The sequence below is a fragment of the Pelophylax lessonae genome, assembly GCF_965119305.1.
Source record: "Pelophylax lessonae genome assembly, chromosome: 3".
Classification (NCBI taxonomy): domain Eukaryota; kingdom Metazoa; phylum Chordata; class Amphibia; order Anura; family Ranidae; genus Pelophylax; species Pelophylax lessonae.
Window position 1 is genome coordinate 472,187,690 of NC_138770.1, and position 23,640 is coordinate 472,211,329.

Genomic DNA, 23,640 nt, shown 5'->3' on the forward strand with positions numbered 1-23,640 from the left:
GGCCCCATGACTTACTTCTCATGGGCTTGCTTCGGGAACACACAGCACAGGAAGACACGTAGTCCCTACAACTTTTTTCCAGGTTGGGCCACCAGAATGTACGCTGCAGCAAGTCAAGGGTCTTACAGACTCCAAAGTGACCTGCCAAGGGATGGTCATGACAAGAACCCAGGACCGACATTCGGACATCTTCTGGAACGAAGATCTTGTCCCCAAACCATAGCAAACCGTCCTTGGGTACCAGAGAAATTTCTGGAAGACAGGGAATACTCACAGAAGCCTGTTTAATATGAGCCATCAGATTAGTTAATAGAAGAAGAAAGTTACCTTGAGACAGGATGGTGTCAGGTACAGGAATTTCCTTAGGGTCATCGAACATGCGGGAGAGTGCGTCCGGTTTGACGTTCTTGGAACCAGGTCGGTAAGTAATATGAAAGGCGAACCTCGAAAAGAACAGAGCTCACCATGCCTGGCTTGAAGATAAGGATAGGATGTGCTGCCCCTTCGAGTAAATATCGCCACTCCTCGAGTACCGCCTTGATGGCTAAAAATTCACGATCGCCCACATCATAGTTTCTCTCCGCTGGAGAGAGTTTGCGGGAAAAGAAGGCTACAGGGTGTACCAAGTCTTTAACTCCCTGTCTTTGGGAGATAACAGCCCCTACAGCCACTTCTGAGGCATCCACCTCAAGGAGGTAAGGTAAGGTGGATCAGGGTGTCTCAGGATAGGAGCAGTAGTAAACAGCTTTTTCAGGACTGAGAAGGCGGTCTGGGCTTCAGGGGACCAATGGAAACAAATGTTCTGCTTGGTAAGCTGTGTGATAGGGGAGATGATGGTAGAGAACCCCTTAATGAATCTCCTGTAGAAATTTGCAAATCCCACAAAGCGCTGCACCCCCTTTTTGTCAGATGGAGCCGGCCAATCCAGGATAGCTGAAACTTTTTGAGGATCCATCCTAACTCCTTCGGTGGATATGATCAGGCCCAAGAACTGGATGCTTTTCTGTTCAAATTCACATTTCTCAGCCTTAGCATAGAGTCCATGTTGGCGGAGGCGGCCGAGAACGTTACTGATGTGCTCCCAATGCTGGTCCAGAGACTCAGAAAAGATTAAAATATCATCTAAATAGACAATTACGAAGGTGTCAAGCCAGTCTCTGAAGATGTCATTTACAAAATGCTGGAATGTAGCCGGGGCATTGCAGAGGCCGAAGGGCATCACCAGGTACTCGAAATGCCCAAACCTGGTACGGAACGCCGTTTTCCACTCGTCCCCTTCGCGGATACGAATCAAATTGTAGGCCCTACGTAAGTCTAATTTGGTAGACAAGACAGCAGACCTTAATCTCTGAAAGAGTTCTGGAACCAAGGGGAGAGGATAGCGGTTTTTAACAGTGACTTTATTCAACTCTCGGTAACCCACACAAGGACGGAGAGAGTGATCCTTTTTTTCTATAAAAAAGATTCCTGCTCCTGCTGGTGAAGTAGATGGGCGGATGAAACCCTTCTTTAAGCTCTCGTCCACGTATTCCTTAAGAACCTCCAACTCCCGTTTGGACAACTCCCGTTTGGATAATGGGTAGATACGACCAAACGGAATCTCGGCCCCTGGAAGCAGCTCTATAAGGCAGTCATGAGGACGATGAGGGGGAAGGGTCTCAGCCCCGCGTTTGCTGAAAACATCCAGAAAATTATGATAAGCCTCAGGCACAACAGAGCATAAATCTGGATCAGATTCTAGGCACAGCAAGGCCTGGAGGCCTGGAGGAGCTAAGACAGTCAGGCAGGCAGGAATTCAAGCAGTAGGTAGACGGGAACTTGATGACTCCAGAGGTCCAGTCGATTTGGGGGTTGTGTGCCTTCAACCAAGGTAACCCCAAGATGACTGGAAACAAGGGGGACGTGATAGCGTCTAGGCTTATTAGTTCCTTATGGTCACAAGAGGAGATCATGAGGAGAGGAGGAGTCTCCTGGGTCACAGGTCCAGAACTGATGTGGGAACCATCAGCCAGGAAGATGGTAAGTCCTTGGGTCTTGGGTTGAAGTGGAATACCCTGTTGAACAGCGAATGACAGGTCGATAAAGCAACTACATGCTCCGGAGTCAATAATCGCGGTTACTGGTATGGTACCTCCTGGAAGCTGAAACGAGACAGGGAAGGCTAGGTGAGAAGCACTGGAAGCGGATGCTGGACCACTGGATGGGGAGATGGAAAGGCACTTACGTAGCTTCGCAGGGCAGGAGCGCACGTAGTGACCGGCTTCTCCCAGTACAGGCAGAGATTGTTCTGTCGCCGGCGGTGCCTTTCTTCAGTAGACAGGGCAGGTCTCCTAACACCAAGCTGCATGGGTTCTGGGACATCCGTAGCGAGGTTAGCAGGAGAAGAGCTAGTAGGAAACAGATTAAAAGAAGGGACGTGTACCGGGGCCGCGAACCGCGGCATCGTCCAGGTCGGACGAGGCTGCTGGGTGGAACGTTCTGCACGGCGTTCCCGGAGCCGGCGGTCTATCTGGATAGCCAGATTTATTAGAGTCTCTAGGGTGTCAGGAACCCCAACCCGGGCTAGCTCGTCCTTCAGCTCTTCAGACAGACCTAAACGGAACTGATGCCGTAATGCAGCGTCATTCCACTGGGTGTCAGAACTCCAACGCCTAAAGTCTGTTACGTAGGCTTCCACAGCTCTTTGACCCTGCTGAAGCGCGTGCAGAGTAGTCTCAGCTGTGGAGGTTCGCTGAGGGTCGTCATACAGCTGGGCCATGGCACTGAAGAAAGACAATAAGGACTCCAGATGAGGACTGCGCTCTTCAATAAGCCGATGAGCCCAAGACTGTGGTCCATCCAGGAGCAGGGAGATGACAAAGCCCACTTTGGTAGCCTCCAAGGAAAAAGTCAGAGGTTGCAGAGAGAAATATAATTCACATGCGTTGCGAAACGCCCTGAACTTGCCTCGGTCCCCTGAGAACTTTTCGGGTGTAGGGACCCGGGGTTCGGATGGCAACATCACTACCATGGTACCTGGAGTAGGTTCTGCTGGTACTGAGGAAGAAGAAGCTGTTGTCACAGGGGGGTTCCCAGGTGCAGAACGCATCCGTTCCTCCAGATGTATGTAGCCTTCCTGAATGGTCTTCACGGCTTGAGATAAAGTTGCGAGATGCTGGCTATCTCATCAAATGGTGAGGCCCCTCTTGCAGGCTGTGACATGGCTGTCTGATACTGACAGGACTCTGGAGGTGAGCCTGACGTGCAGAGGGTAGCCTCTAGCTCACCGAGGGATGGAGCACAGACGAGTCACCTAGGCAGTAGACGCAGGCTATATAAAAGTGGATATTTCTGCGCTAATATAATTATTTTGGTAAAAAATTAGTATTGTAGGGTGAGCTGCTGCACAAAGGAATCACAGAAAAAACCCAAAGTGAATATTGAACGAAAATGTGCTGCGCTAGAATATAGTGAATAATGAAATCACCAAAAAAAATACAAAAAATATATAATACAAAAATGATATATATCACTCTATATGTGTGTGAGGGTAAGGTAACCAGAAGTTAATCAGTATTCCTTAAAAATGTGAATATCACCAATGTAAATCAATAATCATATAAATCATAAATCATCCAGTGTAAATTATAATAAAGTGAAAAATAAGGGTAATAATTAAATTAAATCCCAATAAAGTCCATACAAAAATTAGAAGAAAATCCAAGAAGGTGTGCCACAAGATCCCAAAGAGTGCATCCACACAATTCCTTGTGAAAATATAATAGACACCGATGTGCAAATCACCCAGGGAAATCAGATGGCTGCTTACCAGAACGGGTAGGTCTCTCAAACTAATGAGTAGACCACAGAAAGCTTAAGTGTAATGCCAAGGATGGCCACAGGATGTCTCCTTTAAACTCTCAATGGCGATGTCCACATAGTGGGAAACAAATTATGACAGGGACATAGTGTAACTCCGTATATAAGGCATTTATTAGCAATAAAAAGCAGATAAAAACACTCACATTTGCGATGTGAATTCAAGGCATCTAAAGGTTACAGGTACGCTGGAAACGAACGAACATCTCCCTCGCTGTTAGTATCTAGGTAGCCGGCTTGTTGGGGGCGTGGTCTCGTCACGTCTGGGTCACCCGACCGGTTTCGCCATAGGTTAGCGTCATCAGCAAAGTTGCGAGATGCTGGCAGATCTCATCAAATGGTGAGGCCCCTCTTGCAGGCTGTGACATGGCTGTCTGATACTGACAGGACTCTGGAGGTGAGCCTGACGTGCAGAGGGTAGCCTCTAGCTCACCGAGGGATGGAGCACAGACGAGTCACCTAGGCAGTAGACGCAGGCTAACCCGAGGTGCGGAATCTAAGTGCCAACCGGTCTTCACCAGAGCCTCTGGTGGTGAGGATGGATTTTGCTGTGTGTATAGCACCAGGTCGCGGTCCTTGGGGTTGCCCTGCCAGGAGGTGAACAGGTCCGGATCCGGTGGCAGATACACAGACAGGGGTAAGACAAAAGAGTGGTCACAAACAAGCCGAGGTCAGGGCGGGCAGCAGACAAGCGAGGTGAGGGACAAGCCAGGAGGTCAACAGGAATCAAACTGGATACATCAGGTTTCAGGTTCAGGAACACAGGAAGAGCTGCAGATCAGACAGCAAAGACACTGTGCTTCTGAGGTGCTTAAATAAGGTAGCCTGTTGCCAATTAATGAAATTAGTCTGAGCTAGGTTAACCCTTAGGTTGCAGATTCATGACAGTACTTCAGTGTGCACAGGGAGCGTTCCTGACATTGTTCCTCCGCGATAGCGAATCGGAGGTACCTCTGATGACCCTCGAAAATAGGGATGTGTAAATACGCATCCTTCAGATCGATAGAGGCCAGGAATTCTCCTGGACACAGGGAGGTCACCACCGAGCGAAGCGATTCCATGCGGCACTTTCGAACGCGCACGAAGCGGTTCAGAGCTTTTAAGTCCAGAATCGGACGCACCTTGCCCTCCTTTCTGGGCACAGTGAACAGATCTGAGTAAAACCCACGAAACCTGTCCCGGTGAGGCACCGGGACGATTACCGCCTGGGCGAGAAGATGCAGGTCTTGTAACCGACCTGGGGTCAAAGAAGATTTGAGGGAAAGAATCTGTCCGCCGGCCGTGAAAGGAATTCAATCTTGTACCCCGATCAAATGATATCCTGAACCCACCTGTCCGGAATTCGGAGCAGCCAAGGTTGGAGGAAACCGCGCAAACGTCCCCCCACCCCTGAAATGGGTGAGGGGGTCCCTTCAGGCAGAGACGGACTGAGCCGCCGCACCGGCGTGGCCGGATTTTGGTTTGCCCGCCCATGGCTTTCTCTGGCCACTTTGGCCCTTGAAAGGTTTCCCCTTGTTCTGTGTCTTGAAGGCACGAAAGGACCCCTGATTTGGTTTAAAGGAAGGGCCCCGCTTACTGCAGAAAAACTTACCCTTAGGGTTCTGGGGCAACAGAGTGCTCTTGCCCCCAGTGACCCCTTTCACCAATTCATCCAGGGAGTCACCAAAAAGGCGAGACATAGGGGATAGGGGATGTCATAGGGGCATAGGGGATGTCAGCCACCGTTTTCCTTGAAGTCTGGTCAGCCGACCAGCTTTTCAACCATATCAGGTTAAGCACCGCGATACTAGACAGGCGCGCAGCTAATGGGGCCTCTTTCAAGGCCGCATCGCACAAATACATGACCCCCTGATAAATCTGGTCCACCATCTCCACGATAGCAGGGGTGGCAGAATCAGCCACGAGAGTGCGTCTAAGTATCTTCGTCCAATCTGCCACAGCCTGAGCTGCCATGACAGAGGCGAAAATAGGTTTCAGCATGGAACCGGCCACCATGTAAGCATGGCGGGCAAGTGATTCCATCCTCCTATCCGTAGGATCCCTAAATACCGGGTGATCTTCGGTGGGAACCAGAGTAGCCTTGTTCAATCTGGCCACAGTGTGATCCACTTGAGGAGTCACACACCAGCGCGAATCTGTAGGAGACGCGAAAGGGTAAAGAAGTTGTAACCTCTTTGGCACCACAAAAGTGCATTTTAAACTGCACCATTGCTCATTCACTGTAGCATGGAACTCAGCGGGGCAAGGGAAGACCTGCGCCGCCTTGCGGGTCCTGTGTGTATCAAAAGAGGACACAATGCCCGGAGGATTGGGCTCATCCTCTAAATGGAGTGTTTCTATAATGGCAGAAATCAGCGAATCTATAGCTGCGCGTTCCTCGGGCATCCCAGGGGGGGAATTATCCACCCCTGCAACGTCCGCCTCCCCCTCAGACAGAGAAGAGCGAGACCCTGAAAGGGGCACACCACCCACGGCAACCAAGTCAGATTCAGAATCAGAAGAATAGGAAATCCTAGGCCTTTTTCTATCGTCTCGTTCAGTCATCAGAATATCCACCTTTGACACCAAAGACTCCAGCAGACAAAGTAGTCAGGGTAGAAGATTCAGAGGAACCTGGATCACCCACCAAAGGTGGAGGGAATTTGATGTCCTGAGATTCCATGTGAAAAGAAAAAGTTTTTTTTAAAAAAGTACTGGCCCTTTAAGCGCGCCGCGGACCCCCACAGCGCACCGCTACACTAACTGTGAACACAGACCCCCAAGCAGGATAAACTGATAGCCAAAATTGCACAAGGAAAAAAGGACAGCAGACAGACCCCACAGGAGTGTTACCACCGAAGCCGAGTTCTTCTGAGAGAAAGGAGGAAGTGATGTCACCGCAATAGACTGAACTGAGACTTTAGGCTAAGGAAAAATGGTTGCTAATAGAAAGTAATGGGAGGCTTCGGTAAAATGGCCGCCGACATGTGCTCGGAACGAACGTTTTGCCACACACAAGATGGCGCCGCATGGTGCCAAAAACACACCATATACATGCTGTATAAGCGCCCATAGTGAAGCCAGACATGCTGCCCACACCTAAAATGGCGGACCGGCAGTGTTTAACCCCGCAGCGGTCGCCACACGTGTCTGTACCTCCAAAGCACCCTAAAGTGACACAGGAGAGGGACCCCAGAAAACCACACAGCGCACTGACTGTGACAGAAAACCCCCGCAGGGATCGGGATCAGGGAGCCCAAAAATGCACAGACACAGAGGGGATAACACAGACACACAGGACTGCCAGCCCCAGACAGAGGCCCCACACAGAATGTACTTACCTGTACCCGATGGCGTGGGGTGCCTCTCATCGACGGGAAACAGTCCACCCTCAGATGGCAGGGGTGCCGTCAGCCAAAAACGCAGGACGCCAAATAGTGCCCGGATAACCATGGATGAGGCGTCCGGGTGAGGTAGCCACCTCACAGGCTTCATCCCTGAGGACAGGGATGGGTCGTTTGTGAGGCCAGGGCGAACACATAGCCTGCTAAACGCTCGATGGCAGGCTGGGATTCCATCTGACCCTCTGTCCTGGAGAACCAGGACGACCAGTCTGACTCCCAGCTCCGCAAACGCCGTATTCATCCGAAGTTCCAACTAACTAACGCTGACAAAATAAACAGCTAGTAATGCAAAGAAAAAATTACATTTGCAGCAAATAAAAATCATAAAATAGAAGAAGAAGGCTGAGACTGTAGCCCCAGCACAGGGAAGCCTATCTTACTCCTTAACTAGGCAGAAGACAAACTGAGTTGGGATGGCTGATTGCAGGGGGGTATTGGACCAGTGGGACAGCCCCCATGGGTGTGTCTATGTAAATGCTTTGTTTTTTAACAAGTCTTATGCATAGTTACTCCTGTGGAGATGAAGTCAATACCCCATTGGTGAAGACTGTATGAGTGGGCGGCGACTGTCGGAGGACGTAAGAGAAATACCTTTTAGGTATACGTGGAATATTGTCATGTATACCCATCATTAAATTCAGTGGGTGGTTGATTGCGCGGTTAATGATGAGTAATACTACACAATATTCCTGTGCTGATTTCTGTTAGGTTCTCTTTTTTTTCTTTCAGCCCACAGGCTGCATGAAAAAAAAACAAAAAAACTACACTATATGCCAAACAAGGACCAGCAAGTAATTTCTTTTGCATTTGCGCGCTATTCTTTTTTAATATATACCAGGATGATGCCTGCAGATTTAGGCATCATCTTGGTATCGTTTTTTACAGCCAGCAGTCGGCTTACATGTAAAAGCAATCCTAGCGGATAATTGGCCGCTAGACTGCTTTTACATGCAGTGGGAGGGGACCCCCCCCCCCCACCAATGCCACCTTCCGTGGTTTTTCTTGGGCTCTCCTGTCCCACCGGTTAACCCGAGAGTGCAGCCGGTGGTTCAATTATCTAACCATAGAGCAAATAGGTAATGAGAATGGCTCCAATCATCTCTATGGCCTAAGATACCGGAAGCTACGAGCATTTCATGACTTCTGTTTCGCTAGATATAAACAGCGCCATTGGGAAATTGGGAAAGTATTTTATCACACCAATTTTGGTGTGGTCAGATGCGTTAAGGTCAGAGGAGAGATCTAGAGTGTAAAAGACCCCAATTTTTTTTAAAAAAGAGTACCTGTTACTACACATTGCTATCATAGGGGATATTTAAATTCACTGTGATAACAATAAAAATGATAAAAAAAAAAAAAATGAAAGGTGTCAAAATAACATAAAAAAGCAAAAAAAAAAATCAAGCCTACCCTTCCCCCCGTGCTTGCGCGCAATAGTGCATGCAGGCGTTGGTCTAGTGTCATATGTAAACCACAATTGCAGAATGCATGTGAGGTATCGCCGCGAATGCCAGGTCGAGTGCAGTAATTCTTGCAGTAGACCTCCTCTGTAAGTCTAAAGTGGTAACCTGTAAAGACTTTTAAAGGCTTTTAAAAATGTACGTAGTTTGTTGCCGCCGCACAGGCGTGCACAATTTTTAAAGCATGTCATGTTTGGTATCTATGTACTCGGCATAAGATCATCTTTTAAATTTTACCAAATAATTTGGAATTATATAGTGTATTTGTGCAATAAATTAAAAAAAAATATTTTTTTCGCAGAAATTGCGTTTGGAAAATCTGTGCGCAAAAAAAAAATTGCAACATCCACCATTTTGTTCTATAGGGCCTCTGCTTTAAAGAAATATATAATGTTTGGGGGTTCAAAGTAATTTTCTAGTAAAAAAAAAATATTTTTTCATGTAAACAAAAAGTCCCAGAAAAGGCTTGGTTTTCAAGTGATTAGAAGAGTGGGTGATGTGTGGCTAAGATTGAGCATAAAATGCCGGGATAGTTCAAACACCCCCCAAATGACCGCTTTTTGAAAAGTAGACACCCAAAGCTATTTGCTGAGAGGCATATTGAGTCCATGGAGTATTTTATATTTTGCCCTAAGTTTCGGAAAGATGACAATTTGTTTTTTTTTTTTACAGAAAGTTTTCACTAAATGATATATTGCTCACGCATGCCATGGGTATATGTGAAATGACACCCCAAAATACATTCTGTAGCTTCTCCTGAGTACAGGGATACCACATGTGTAAGACTTTTTGGGAGCCTAGCTGTGTACGGGACCCCGAAATCCAATCCCCATCTTCAAGTTTTCTAATGGCGTAAATTGCTTATTTTACCTCTGCACTACCTGTCACAGTTTCAGAGGCCCTGAAATTTCAAGATAGCACAAAACCCACCCAAATGACCCCATTTTGCAAAGTAGACACTCTAAGCTATTTGCTGAGAGGCATGGTGAGTCCATGGAATATTTTTATTTTGCCACAAGTTTCGGGAAAATTATTATTTCTTTTTTAACACAAAGTTGTCAGTAAATGATATAATGCTCACACATGCCATGGTATATGTGAAATGACACCCCAAAATACATTCTGCTGCTTCTCCTGAGTACAGGGATACCCCATGTGTGAGACTTTTTGGCAGTCTAGCCGCGTACAGGACCCGGAAAAACAATCCGCACCTTCTGGCTTTCTAAGGGCGTAAATTGTTGATATCACTCCTTACTACCTATCACACTTTTGAAGGCCATGAAATGCCAAGATGGCACAACCCCCCCCCCCCCAAAATGACCCCATTTTTCAAAGTAGACACTCCAATCTATTTGCTGAGAGGCATGGTGAGTATTTTGCAGCTCTCATTTTTTGGGGAAATGAAGAAAAAACAGGAAAATGCATTTTTTTCCTTTTTTTTCAATTTCCAAAACTTTGTGACAAAAAGTGAGATCTGCAAAACACTCAACATGCCTCTCTGCAAATAGCTTAGGGTGTCTACTTTCCGAAAAGGGGTCATTTGGGGGGGGGGGGGGTTTGTGCTGTCTTGGCATTTCATGGCCTCCGAAACTGTGATAGGTAGTCAGGAGTGAAATCAACAATTTATGACCTTGGAAAGCCTGAAAGTGGGGATTGGTTTTCGGGGTCCTGTACTCGGCTAGACTGCAAAAAAGTCTCACACATGGGGTATCCCTATACTCAGGAGAAGCAGCAGAATGTATTTTGGGGTGTCATTTCATATATACCCATGGCATGTGTGAGCAATATGCAAAGAAGTAGTAGAACCGCACTCAGGTAGATGAAAGTAAAAAGAATACTTTTTTATTCTTCAAATCATAGATAAACAGACAGTGCAGGGGAACAGGCAATCCAAGGTTAACGCGTTTCACGGCACATACAGCCGCTTACTCATAACCGGTTATGAGTAAGCGGCTGTATGTGCCGTGAAACGCGTTAACCTTGGATTGCCTGTTCCCCTGCACTGTCTGTTTATCTATGATTTGAAGAATAAAAAAGTATTCTTTTTACTTTCATCTACCTGAGTGCGGTTCTACTACTTCTTTGCACTTCATCCGGATGACGGGTCTTACCAGCACCAGGTCAGACTGACACACCTGAGCAGCTCTATCTCTCCCATATGTGTGAGCAATATATCATTTAGTGACAACTTTGTGTAAAAAAAAAAAAATATATATATATATATATATTTCCCGTAACTTGTGGCAAAATATAAAATATTCCATGGACTCACCGTGGCCCTCAGCAAATAGCTTGGGGTGTCTACTTTCCAAAATGGGGTCATTTGGGGTGGTTTTGTGCTATCTTGGAACTTTAGGGCCTCCGAAACTGTGACAGATAGTGCAGAGGTGAAATGCACAATTTACGCCATTAGAAAACCTAAAAGTGGTGATTGGGTTTTGCGGTCCTGTACACAGCTAGGGTCTCACAGATGTGGTATCCCTGTACTCAGGGGAAGCAGTAGAATGTATTTTGGGGTGTCATTCCACATATACCCATGGCATGTGTGAGCAATTTTTAATTTAGTGACAACTTTGTGTTAAAAAAAAAAAAAAAATGTAATTTTCCAGAAACTTGTGGGAAAATATAAAATATTCCATGGACTCACCATGCCTCTCTGAAAATAGCTTGGGGTGTCTACTTTCCAAAATGGGGTCATTTGGGGGGGGGGGGGTTGTGCTATCTTGAAATTTCAGGGCCTCCGAACCTGTGATGGGTAGTCAGGAGTAAAATCAAAAATTTACGCCATTAGAAAAGCTGAAGATGGTGATTGATTTTCGGGGTCCCGTACACAGCTAGGCTCCCAAAAAGTCTCACACAAGGGGTATCCCCATACTCAGGAGAAGCGGCAGAATGTATTTTGGGGTGTCATTCCACATATACCCATGTCACGTGTGAGAAATTTATCTTTTAGTGACAACTTTGTGTTAAAAAAAATAAAAAATAAAAATTGTAATTTTCCCAAAACTTGTGGCAAAATATAAAATATTCCATGGACTCACCATGCCTCTCAGCAAACAGCTTGGGGTGTCTACTTTCCAAAATGGGGTCATTTGGGGGGGGGGGGTTGTGGTATCTTGACATTTCAGGGCCTCCTAAACCGTTATAGGTAGTGAGAAAATGCAATGAAAAATGTATGCCCTTTGAAATTCTGATGGTGGGGATTGGTTTTCGGGCTCCCGTACACTACTAGGCTCCCAAAAAGTCTCACATATGTGGAATCCACTCAGGAGTAGCAGCAGAATATATTTTGGGGTGTAATTACACATATACCCATGGCATGTGTGAGCAATATATCATTTCAATAAAAACTTTGTGTAAAAAAAAATATATATATATTTTTGTAATTTTTCAAACACCTGTGACAAAAAAAAAAAAAATTCAATGAGCTCAACATGCCTCTCAGGACATTCCTTAGGATATCTACTTTCCAAAAAGTGGTAGTTTGGGGGGGGGGGGGTTGTACTGCCCTGCCATTTTAGCACTTAATGAAATGAGACAGGCAGTCATAAATTAAAGCTGCGTAAATTTCAGTATTTACACCATACTTTGTAGACGCTATAACTTTTGCGCAAACCAATAAAAATACGCTCATTTAAATTTTTTTTGTCAAAGACATGTAGCTAAATACATTTTGGCCAAAAAATATGACATAAATTGAGTATATTGGATATTTTTTAAAAGACAAAGTTGAAAAGGAGGTAGAGCTGGAATTTTTACCACTTTTGGGTAAAGTGGCAAGATTGGGATCAGTCATCATATTGGGGGACTTCAATTATCCCGACATTGACTGGGATGAGGGAACTGCACACTCACAGAAGGCCCGTCTATTCATGGAAACGTTACAGGACAACTACATGTCACAGTTGGTGGACTCTCCGACTAGAGAAAACGCAGTCCTGGATCTATTGATCACTAATGACCCAGACATAATCTCGGAGGTAGGAGTCCAGGACAACCTGGGCTCTAGCGATCACAGGATGATCACATTTAGTGTAAATAACAATATAACACGGCAAGTAGGGAACATAAGAACCCTAAACTTCAGAAGGGCAAACTTTCCAAAATTGTACTCATTGATGGAAAGGGTAAACTGGGACCAAACCCTGGGATCACTGACCACAGAGGAAAAATGGGAATGCTTTAGGAACATATTAAGCAAATGCATCTTGCAGTGCATTCCTATGGGAAATAAATTTAGAAGAGACAAAGCCAAACCTGGCTGGCTAAACCGTAGCGTTAAAAAACTTATTAGGGGAAAAAAATTGGCCTTCAAGAAATATAAATCAGAGGGCACAGTATCGGCTTTCGAGCAATACAAGGAGGCAAATAAGAAAAGTAAACAAGAAATCAAGATGGCTAAAATCAACTTTGAGAGACAAATAGCGGAGGATAGTAAAAAAAACCCAAAGAAATTCTTTAAATATATCAACAGCAAAAAAACTAGAGCAGAGCATATTGCACACATAATTAACGATGATGGGAGGATGGTTACAGAGGACACTGAAAAAGCAACTGTGCTGAATGCTTTTTTCTCGTCAATCTTTACACAGGAAAAGGAGGGGTACACTGACCATGACTGTATGGTTAGTAGTAATACACAGGACTTGCCACTATGGCTAACAGAGGGTGAAATCAGGGAAAGGCTGGATAAACTTAACACAAACAAATCACCAGGCCCGGATGGCGTACATCCGAGAGTACTCAAGGAACTCAGTAAGGTTATATCTAGACCACTGTTCCTGATCTTTGCTGACAGTATTAGGACAGGAGATGTACCAGGGGATTGGAGGAAGGCTAACATGATTCTGATATTCAAAAAGGGGCAAGGCATGTCCCGGGAAATTATAGGCCTGTCAGTTTGACATCAATAATATGTAAACTTCTGGAGGGGATGATAAGGGACTATATCGTAGAGTATGCTAAAGACAACAACATCATCAGTAGTAATCAGCACGGGTTTACAAATGGGCGTTCTTGTCAAACCAATCTCTTAACATTCTACGAGGAGGTGAGCTGTGAGCTAGATAGGGGCAGATCAGTGGATGTGGTGTACTTGGATTTCGCTAAGGCGTTTGATACAGTTCCCCACAAGCGCTTAATTTATAATATAAGGTCTGCAGGTATCGACAGCAGGATTTGCTCTTGGATACGGAACTGGCTAAAAGGGCGTGTTCAAAGGGTGGTAATAAACAGCGCTTACTCAGACTGGTCTGAGGTAGTAAGCGGGGTGCCCCAGGGCTCAGTCCTGGAACCAACCTTGTTCAATTTATTCATAAACAGCATTGAGGACGGGATCAGTAGTTCGTTATCAGTTTTTGCAGATGACACAAAATTGGCCAGGGCAATAACTACACAGCATGAAGCAGATATCCTACAGAATGACCTGGACAAAATAACGGAGTGGGCAACGACATGGCAAATGAGGTTTAACGTGGAGAAGTGTAAGGTTTTGCACTTGGGGACTAAAAACATAAAAACACAATACACATTAGGAGGGGAACCCTTGGGGGAATCAAAAATGGAGAAAGATCTGGGAGTCTTGGTTGATAATAGATTAGGCAACAGCATGCAATGTCAAGCGGCAGCTGCCAAAGCCAGCAGAATATTAGCATGCATAAAGAAAGGGATGTATTCCAGAGATAAGACTATAATCCTTCCACTTTATAAAACTCTGGTCCGACCGCATCTGGAGTATTCTGTCTAGTTCTGGTCGCCAGTCCTCAGGAGGGATGTGTTGGAGCTGGAGAGAGTCCAGAGAAGGGCAACTAAACTGATTAGGGGGTTGGAGGACCTTAACTATGAAGAGCGGCTGCAATCGCTCGATTTATTCTCCCTGGAGAAGAGACGTCTGCGGGGGGACATGATAGCAATTTATAAATATCTTAATGGGGATCTCAGCTTAGAAAAAAAAATGTTCATTCGAAGGAATTGCATGAGGACTCGAGGACATACAATGCGATTAGAGGAGAAGCATTTTAACCTCAGGCAACGAGGAGGGTTCTTTACTGTTAGGGCTACAAGATTGTGGAATTCTCTACCACAAGAGGTGGTTTCTGCGGGTAGTATGGTGGCTTTCAAAAGACTCTTAGACTTACATCTCAAGGATCAGGACATTAAGGGCTATGTGAGATGATTACAGCCACACACACCTACACAGGTTGAACTGGATGGACTATTGTCTTTATTCAACCTCACCTACTATGTAACTATAAAAATGTAATTTTTTCCTCAAAATTTTCGCTCTTTTATTAATATCGCAAAAAATAAAAAGCGCAGAGGTGATCAAATACCACCAAAAGAAAGCTCTGTTTGTGGGAAAAAAAGGACATAAATTTTGTTTGGGTACAGCATTGCATGACCGCGCAATTGTCAGTTAAAGTCATGAAGTGCCAAGTTGAAAAAAGGGGTCTGGTCAGGAAGGGGGTAAAATCTTCCGGCGCTTAAGTGGTTAACATGTTATAATTATCTGCTCTGTTGCAATGGATTTGCACAGAGCAGCCTGGATCTTCCTCTTCTTGGGTCCCTCTTCTGTGATCCTGGCCCCTCCCTCCTGTTCAGTGCCCCCACAGCAAGCAGCTTGCTATAGGGGCACCCGAGCAGAGTCACAGCTCCCTGTGTCCATTCAGACATGGAGCTCCGCCCCGCACCCGCTCTTTCCTGATTGGCTAGCTGACTCTGATTGACAGCCGTGGCACCCAATGACGCCACTGCTGTGTCTCAGCCAATTAGGAGGGAGCATCTCGGATGGCTTAGATACTAGGGGACATCGCTGACCAGAGAGGGACCTCAGGTAAGCATTCGGGAGGCCGAGGGGGTGCTGCGGCACACAGGTGGTTTTTTTTATCTTAATGCATAAAGTTAAAAAAAACTTTCTTTACAACAGAAATCAGAAACTGGAAAACAACAGGAAGGTCATGGGTACTGGCACCTCGGAATAAAGTCACAGAGAGAAGTCTTTGCTTAGGCAATTTCAAATTACACTTTCAAATTGTACTGAGCAGGTTTAAATAGTTTTTACAGACATTACATCATAAAGTAGTGCACAGCTGCACTACTCATTATAAAAGAGTAAATGGAGCACAGCAGCGCCTAAGCACTCCGGCAGGTGGAAACAACAGAAGTTTCAAGGAAAGGAGTTCCTTACACAGGGAAGAGAAAGCCACAGCAGGTATGAAGCCAGATGAGAAACAGATTGATAATGCAGAGATATATTTGAAGCAAGGACAGGTGCAGACACCAGCACAGGTCAGTTCTGAAAAGACTGTCCTGTGACAATATACTGTATATACACACCATTTCAGGTGTTTTTATAATAAATACTGGCTCTCCACATGGCGCCTTGTTAGAAGGCAAAAATCCGTGTGCTTGGCTTGGGTGCCATAATACCTAAAACCAAGAGTAAGTTAGTAATCTAACAAGTCAACGAATACTCAGGTTGTATAAATTCACCAAATGAAGGTATTTATGTAGATGCATAAAGGTTTGTAACTACTGTTCATGCTTATCACTATAGCAGCTAATCATGGGAAATAAGCAATTCTGCACAAGACTACCATATTGTGCAATAATACTGAATCTGGGTCATAATATTCTGAAGACAAACATACCTTCCCTTTCCTTCTTTTTAGAATGCTTTCTTCTTCTGTCAATAGAGGCTACTTCAGATTTCAATGAAAGGTAGTGTTTGCGAAGTTCTTGAAGCTTCTCCTGAAGAAATGTGATGCGTTCTACAGCAGTCAAATTTTCAAGGTCCGCTGTAAGATCAATACGCAGTTGTAAAGGATATATTTAATTAAAAAATAATGTAAAATGAACATGAAATAAAGTAATGTGCATTTATCTTAAACCAATAATGCATAATAAACATGAACAAATAACAAAACATGCAAATAAAAAAAAGGGATCTGTACATTAAAGTGTATTCAAACCCAAAAATAAAAATGTATATATTGCAGCTCACCAGTCCTCAGATGTGGTGACTCTACAAAACGGAATTTTTGTAAAATCTTACCGTAAAATTCCTTTCTCTGAGTCCTCCGACAGTCGCCGCCCACTCACAAGTCTTCACCAATGGGTATTGACCTTTGCTCCGCAGGAGTAGCTAGGCACAAGATTTGTTAATAACAAAAGCTTTTAGCATAGACACACCCCTAGTGGCTGTCCCCTTAGTCAACACCTCCCTGCACCAGCATTCCCAACTCAGTTTGGTAGCATAGCAGTAAGAGTACACAAAAACCCCAAAAGAGGGGCGGGGGGCGGCGACTGTTAGAGGACTCAGAGAAAGGAATTTTACGGTAAGATTTTACAAAAATTCTGTTTTCTCTTACGTCCTCCGACAGTCGCCGCCCACTCACAAGTCTTCACCAATGGGATGTCCCAAAGCAGTGTAGACATGAGGGGTGGGAGACGCAGCCGCATATCAAGCAACGCAGTACCCACATCAGAGAAAGGAACCTTACCATAGTAAGAGAACCAACTGGGCAACAGGAAAACGTGCTCAACAGGAGCAACAACCCAGGAAAACAAGTAACCCAGGGGTAAAACACCCCAACAGCCAAGGACCCAAAAACAAGGGTCTCTAAGGCACTGCCGCACTGAGAACTTTACGGCCAAAGGAGGCATCGGCCGATGCCTGAACATCCACCTTATAAAACTTCGAGAAGGTGTGAACGGACGACCAAGTGGCCGCCTTACACACCTGGGCCACAGAAGCCTGATGCCGGAAAGCCCAAGACTTACTCAAAGACCTGGTAGAGTGCGCTTTCACCGGGAAGGGTGGAACCCTCTCCTTCAAGGCATAGGCTTGCACAATGGTCTGTCTGATCCATTTGGCGATGGTCGCAGGCGTCGCCGCCATGCCCTTCCGAGGACCCTCAGGAAGGACAAAGAGGGAGTCCGACTTGCGAAAAGACTTAGTGGACGACAGGTAAACCCTGATCGCCCGGACAACATCCAAGGAATGCAAGGCAACCTCCTTCGGATGTTTTGGTTTCGCGCAGAGCGAAGGCAAGACAATGTCTTCATTGAGGTGAAAATCCAAGACCACTTTCGGAAGAAAGGACGGAACAGGTCGCAAGACCACCTTATCCTTGTGAATCACCAGGTAGGGAGAGCTGCAGGACAAAGCCGCCAGCTCCGACACCCTGCGAGCCGAAGTGATCGCCACCAAAAAAGCCACCTTTTTGGACAACAGAGGCAACGAGGTCTCCCTGATCTTCTCAAAGGGAGCATGTTGTAACACGGACAGAACTAGGTTCAAGTCCCATGGAGGCAAAGGTTCCCCTCCTAGGAGGGGCCAAATGTCGCACCCCCTGAACAAAGGTGCGAATCAAGGAATTTGACGCCACAGGGCGCTGAAAAAGAACAGCCAGCGCAGAAATCTGGCCCTTTATCGTGGCCAGCGCCAAATGCTGGTCCACACCAGTTTGGAGGAAAGCCAACACTCTTGACACCGAGTATGAGCGAGGGGAATACCCCCTGGACTCACACCAGGCAAAGTATGCTTTCCAAGTACGGTAGTAAATCTTCCCTGAAGAGGCTTTTCTAGCCTTGATCAAAGTGGGAATGACCTCAGGGGAGAGACCCCTATCCTTCAGGACCTGGCTTTCAACAGCCAGGCCGTTAAAGCCAGCGACTGTAAAGCAGGATGGAATATCGGCCCTCGAGACAGAAGGTCTTTCCGAAGCGGCAGGCGCCACGGAGCGTCGACTGCCAGATTGACGAGGTCTGCGTACCAAGACCGGCGAGGCCAGTCTGGTGCCACCAGAATCACCGTATGCGGTTCTGAGGCTAACCTGCGAAGGAGCCTGGACAGCAGCTGAATCGGTGGAAAGGCATACATCAGACGATACTGATGCCAGGGCGCCACTAACGCGTCCAAGGCGTCCGCCTGAGGATCGCGCGTCCTTGCCACGAACCTTTCCACCTTGTTGTTTAGACGAGACGCGAACAGGTCCACATCTGGGGAACCCCACTTCGCGCATTACATCTGGAAGACATCCGGGTGAAGGGACCATTCTCCCTGGTCCAGGGTCTGGCGACTCAGATAATCCGCCTGCCAGTTCTCCACCCCCAGAATGTGAACTGCCGTTATCGCCGGGACGTGCGTCTCGGCCCAAGACAGAATGTCGGCCACTTCCCGAGCCGCTCGGGCACTCCTGGTGCCCCCTTGATGGTTGATGTAGGCCACCGCGGTGGCATTGTCCGTCTGAACCCGAACCGGACGGCCCTGAAGCCGTTCCGACCAATGCAGAAGGCAAAGCTTTATCGCTCGCAATTCCAGAATGTTGATCGGAAGGGAGGACTCCTCCACCGACCAAGTTCCCTGGGCGGACAGAACGCCCAGGACACCACCCCAGCCCGACAGGCTGGCATCTGTGGTGACTCCGGTCCACAATAACGGACGGAAAGACTTGCCCCCGACACCGTCGGGGACTGGAGCCACCACAGAAGACTCCTTCTGGTGCGGTGACTCAACGAGATCCGCAGATCCAAGGACTGCGGACGCCCGTCCCACTTGGCAAGAATCTCCGCCTGGAGACCCCGCGTGTGAAACTGGGCAAAGGGGATCGCCTCGAAGGCCGAGACCATCAACCCCAGACATCTCATGCATGACCGTAGGGACGAGCTTAGGTTGTCCCTGAGGGCCCTGACCTCGTCCTGAAGCGTCCGGAGCTTGTCCTCCGGTAGGAAAACCTTCGCCTGAACAGAGTCCAGAACCATCCGCAAATAGGGAAGGCGAACCGAAGGACACAGAGTCGACTTCGGAATGCGTCTGCACCGTGGTGGACAGGTCGGTCAGCAGGCTCTGGCTGGCATTTGACCTTATAAGGCGATCGTCTAGATACCCCAAGACGGCAATGCCCTGTGCCCGTAACAGGGCCAGGACCGGCGCCAGCACCTTGGTAAAAACCCGCGGAGCCGAAGCGAGACCGAAAGGTAACGCCACGAATTGGTAGTGGTCCTCCGCAATGGTGAATCGAAGGTACCTTTGATGACCCTCAAAGATAGGGATGTGTAGGTACGCATCCTTTAGATCGATGGAGGCCATGAACTCCCCCGGACTCAGGGCAGCCACCACTGAGCGCAGGGATTCCATGCGGAACTTGCGAACCCGCACAAAGCGGTTCAGAGCTTTCAAATCTAGAATCGGACGCACCTTGCCCTCCTTTCTGGGCACAGTGAACAGATTGGAGTAAAACCCCCGAAATCTGTCCCGATGAGGCACCGGAACCACCACTCCTTGGGCCCGCAGGTCCCGCACCGCCAGGTGCAGATCCTGCAAGCGCTTCGGAGACAGCTGAAGATTTGAGGGAAAAAATCTGCCCGCCGGCCGAGAGAGAAATTCGATCTTGTAACCAGATCGAACGATTTCCTGAACCCATCTGTCCTGAATGCGGATCAGCCAAGGTTGGAGGAAACCGCGCAGACGTGCCCCCACCCCAGAAACGGGTGAGGGCGCCCCTTCAGGCGGAAGTGGCGTGGGTTGTCGAACCGGACTGGCCGGATTTTTGCTTACCCGCCCACGGCTTCTTCTGGGAGCCTTGGCCTTTGAAGGGCTTGCCCTTGGATTGCGACCGAAAGGAACGAAAGGACCCCTGAGAGGGCCTAAACGAGGAATTCTGTTTGCCACGGAAAGATTTTTGCTTGGGATTCTGGGGTAAGAGAGTACTCTTGCCCCCCGTAACTCCTTTAATCAGAGTATCCAAAGCCTCGCCAAAAAGGCGAGATCCCACGTAGGGAAAATCCGCCAACGTCTTGCGAGAAGATTGGTCGACCGACCAACTTTTCAGCCATATCAGGCGACGGTTAAGCACTGCCACACTAGACAGGCGTGCAGCCAAAGGAGCTAAATTCAAGTCCGCATCACACAAGTATATGACTCCTTGATGGATTTGATCCACCATAGCCAACGTGGTAGGCGGAGCCGAATCAGCCACCAGGGTGCGCCTGAGCACCTTCGTCCAATCGGCAACCGCCTGGGCCGCCATAACCGAAGCAAAAAACGGAATTTTTGTAAAATCTTACCTGTAAAATTCCTTTCTCTGAGTCCTCCGACAGTCGCCGCCCACTTCATATTCATCACCAATGGGGTTATGTCCTTTATTCCGTAGGAGTAGCTAGGCAATAGAATATGTTAGTACAAAGACTTTTAACATATCCCACCCCCAGGGGGTGGTCCCCTCAGTACATAACCCTCCACTTCCTGTATCCAACTCAGTTTCAGTGGAATAGCAGTAGAGAGTACATCAAAACCCCAAAAGAGGGGCGGGGGCGGCGACTGTCGGAGGACTCAGAGAAAGGAATTTTACAGGTAAGATTTTACAAAAATTCCGTTTTCTCTTACGTCCTCCGACAGTCGCCGCCCACTTCATATTCATCACCAATGGGGATGTCCCAAAGCAGTGTAAACATGAGGGGTGGGAAGAACGCAGCCGCGCCCAAGGCAACGCCGTCTCCCCATCAGAGAAAGGAACCTTACCAAAGGAAGGAAACCAGTTGGGCATAAGAACAAAACACTCGCTCAACAGGAGCAAGAAAACCCAGGGAAAAAACAAATATCCCAAAAAGCCAAAGAACCCGTAACAAGGGTTCTAGGGAACTGCCGCACTAAGAACCTTGCGGCCAAAGGAAGCATCAGCCGATGCCTGAACATCTACTCTGTAGAATATCGTGAAAGTGTGTACGGTCGACCAAGTCGCCGCCTTACACACCTGGGCCACAGAGGCCCCATGACGACAGGCCCAAGACGTACTCAGAGATCTGGTAGAGTGCGCCTTCACAGGTACAGGGGGAACTTTCCCCTTCAAAACATAGGCCTGATCAATGGTCTGTCTGATCCATTTGGCGATTGTAGAAGCCGACGCCGCCATGCCCTTCCGAGGACCTTCCGGAAGGACAAACAAGGCATCCGACTTGCGAAAAGACTCAGTCGATTTGAGATAGACTCTAATCGCCCGGACAACATCCAAGGAGTGAAGCAACACCTCCGTTGGATGCTTCGGCTTCGCGCAAAGCGAAGGTAGGACAATGTCCACATTGAGATGAAAGTCCGAAACCCTTTTTGGAAGAAAAGAAGGGTTAGGTCGCAAGACCACCTTGTCCAAATGCACAACCAGATACAGAGACTTGCAGGACAAGGCTGCCAGCCCCGACACTCGACGAGCCGAGGTGATAGCCACCAAAAAGGCGACCTTCTTGGATAACAAAGACAGCGAGATCTCCCTGATCCTTTCAAAAGGAGCATGCTGCAATACTGATAGAACTAGATTCAAGTCCCAAGGGGGAAGAGGGTCCCCCTAGGAGGGATCAGATGACGTACCCCCTGCACAAAAGTGCTAACCAAAGAATCAGATGCCACAGGCCGTTGAAAAAGAACGGCCAAAGCAGACACCTGACCCTTGATCGTGGCCAGCGCCAGACGCTGGTCACGTCTGAAGGAAGGGCAACACCCTAGACACCGAATAAGTGTCAGGAGAGAAACCTCTGGATTCGCACCAGGCAAAATACGCCTTCCAAGTACGGTAATAAACCTTCCCCGAGGAAGACTTCCTCGCATTTATTAAGGTGTGAATGACCTCAGGGGAAAGACCCCTGTTCTTCAGGACCTCGGTTTCAACAGCCAGGCCGTCAAAGCCAGCGACTGTAAAGCAGGATGGAAGATCGGTCCTTGCGACAGAAGATCTTCTCGAAGAGGCAGACGCCACGGGGCGTCGATTGCCAGATTTACGAGGTCTGCGTACCAGGACCGGCGAGGCCAGTCCGGTGCCACAAGAATCACCGTGGTCGGTTCCGCGAAGGAACCCGGACAGCAATTGAATCGGTGGGAACGCATACATCAGTTGGTACTGAAGCCACGGGGCAACCAACGCGTCCGACGCGTCTGCCCGAGGATCGCGCGTCCTTGCCATGAACCGTGGTACTGTGTTGTTCAGACGAGACGCGAGCAGGTCTACCTCCGGAAGACCCCACCTCGCGCACAACATCTGGAAGACAGCCGGGTGAAGGGACCATTCCCCCTGGTCCAGGGTCCGGCGGCTCAGATAAACCGCCTGCCAAATTTCCACCCCCGGAATGTGAACTGCCGATATTGCCGGGACATGCGTCTCGGCCCAAGACAGAATCGCGGCCACTTCACGAGCCGCCCGGGCACTCCTGGTGCCCCCTTGGTGATTGATGTAAGCCACCGCCGTGGCATTGTCCGTCTGCACCCGAACCGGGTAGCCGTGAAGATTGTCCGTCCAACGACGAAGACAGAGGAGTATCGCTCGCAGTTCCAGAACGTTGATCGGAAGGGAGGATTCCTCCGTCGACCAAACACCCTGGGCGGACAGAACGCCCAGAACACCACCCCAGCCAGACAGGCTGGCGTCCGTGGTGATCACCGACCATGAAAGGGGACGAAAAGACTTGCCCCCCGATACTGAGGGGGATTGAAGCCACCACAGAAGATCCCTTCTGGTGTGAGAACTCAATGACATCTGGAGATCCAGAGACTGCGGACGCCCGTCCCACTTGGACAATATCTCCGCTTGGAGATCCCGTGTGTGAAACTGGGCGAAGGGAATCGCCTCGAAAGCCGAGACCATCAATCCCAGACACCGCATGCACGTCCGAATGGACGGAGATGGAACGTCCCTGAGGGACCTGACTGCCTCCTGAAGAGCTGCGAGTTTTTCTTCCGGCAGGAAGACCTTCGCCTGGACAGAGTCCAGAATCATACCCAGGTAAGAAATCCGAACCTATGGGCACAATGTCGACTTTGGAAAGTTGATCGTCCAACCAAACTCCTGCAGAGTCTGCAACGTGATGGACAGATCCTTCTCCAGACTCTGGCTGGTCGCAGACCGAACCAGAATATCGTCCAGATACCCCAGAACCGAAATGCCCTGGGCCCT

General features: G+C 48.0%; 1 protein-coding gene across 2 annotated transcripts in view; it reads right to left on the reverse strand.

Moving 5' to 3' along the window:
* Positions 1 to 23,640, reverse strand: part of LOC309549293 (AT-rich interactive domain-containing protein 4B-like) — a 239,794-nt gene that overhangs the window by 66,496 nt on the left and 149,658 nt on the right. For both annotated transcript variants that reach the window (XM_082249444.1, XM_082249443.1), the window contains one exon: positions 16,351 to 16,497. In XM_082249444.1, the coding sequence (XP_082105570.1) occupies positions 16,351 to 16,497 (147 nt within the window). The remainder of the gene's footprint in view (positions 1 to 16,350; positions 16,498 to 23,640) is intronic.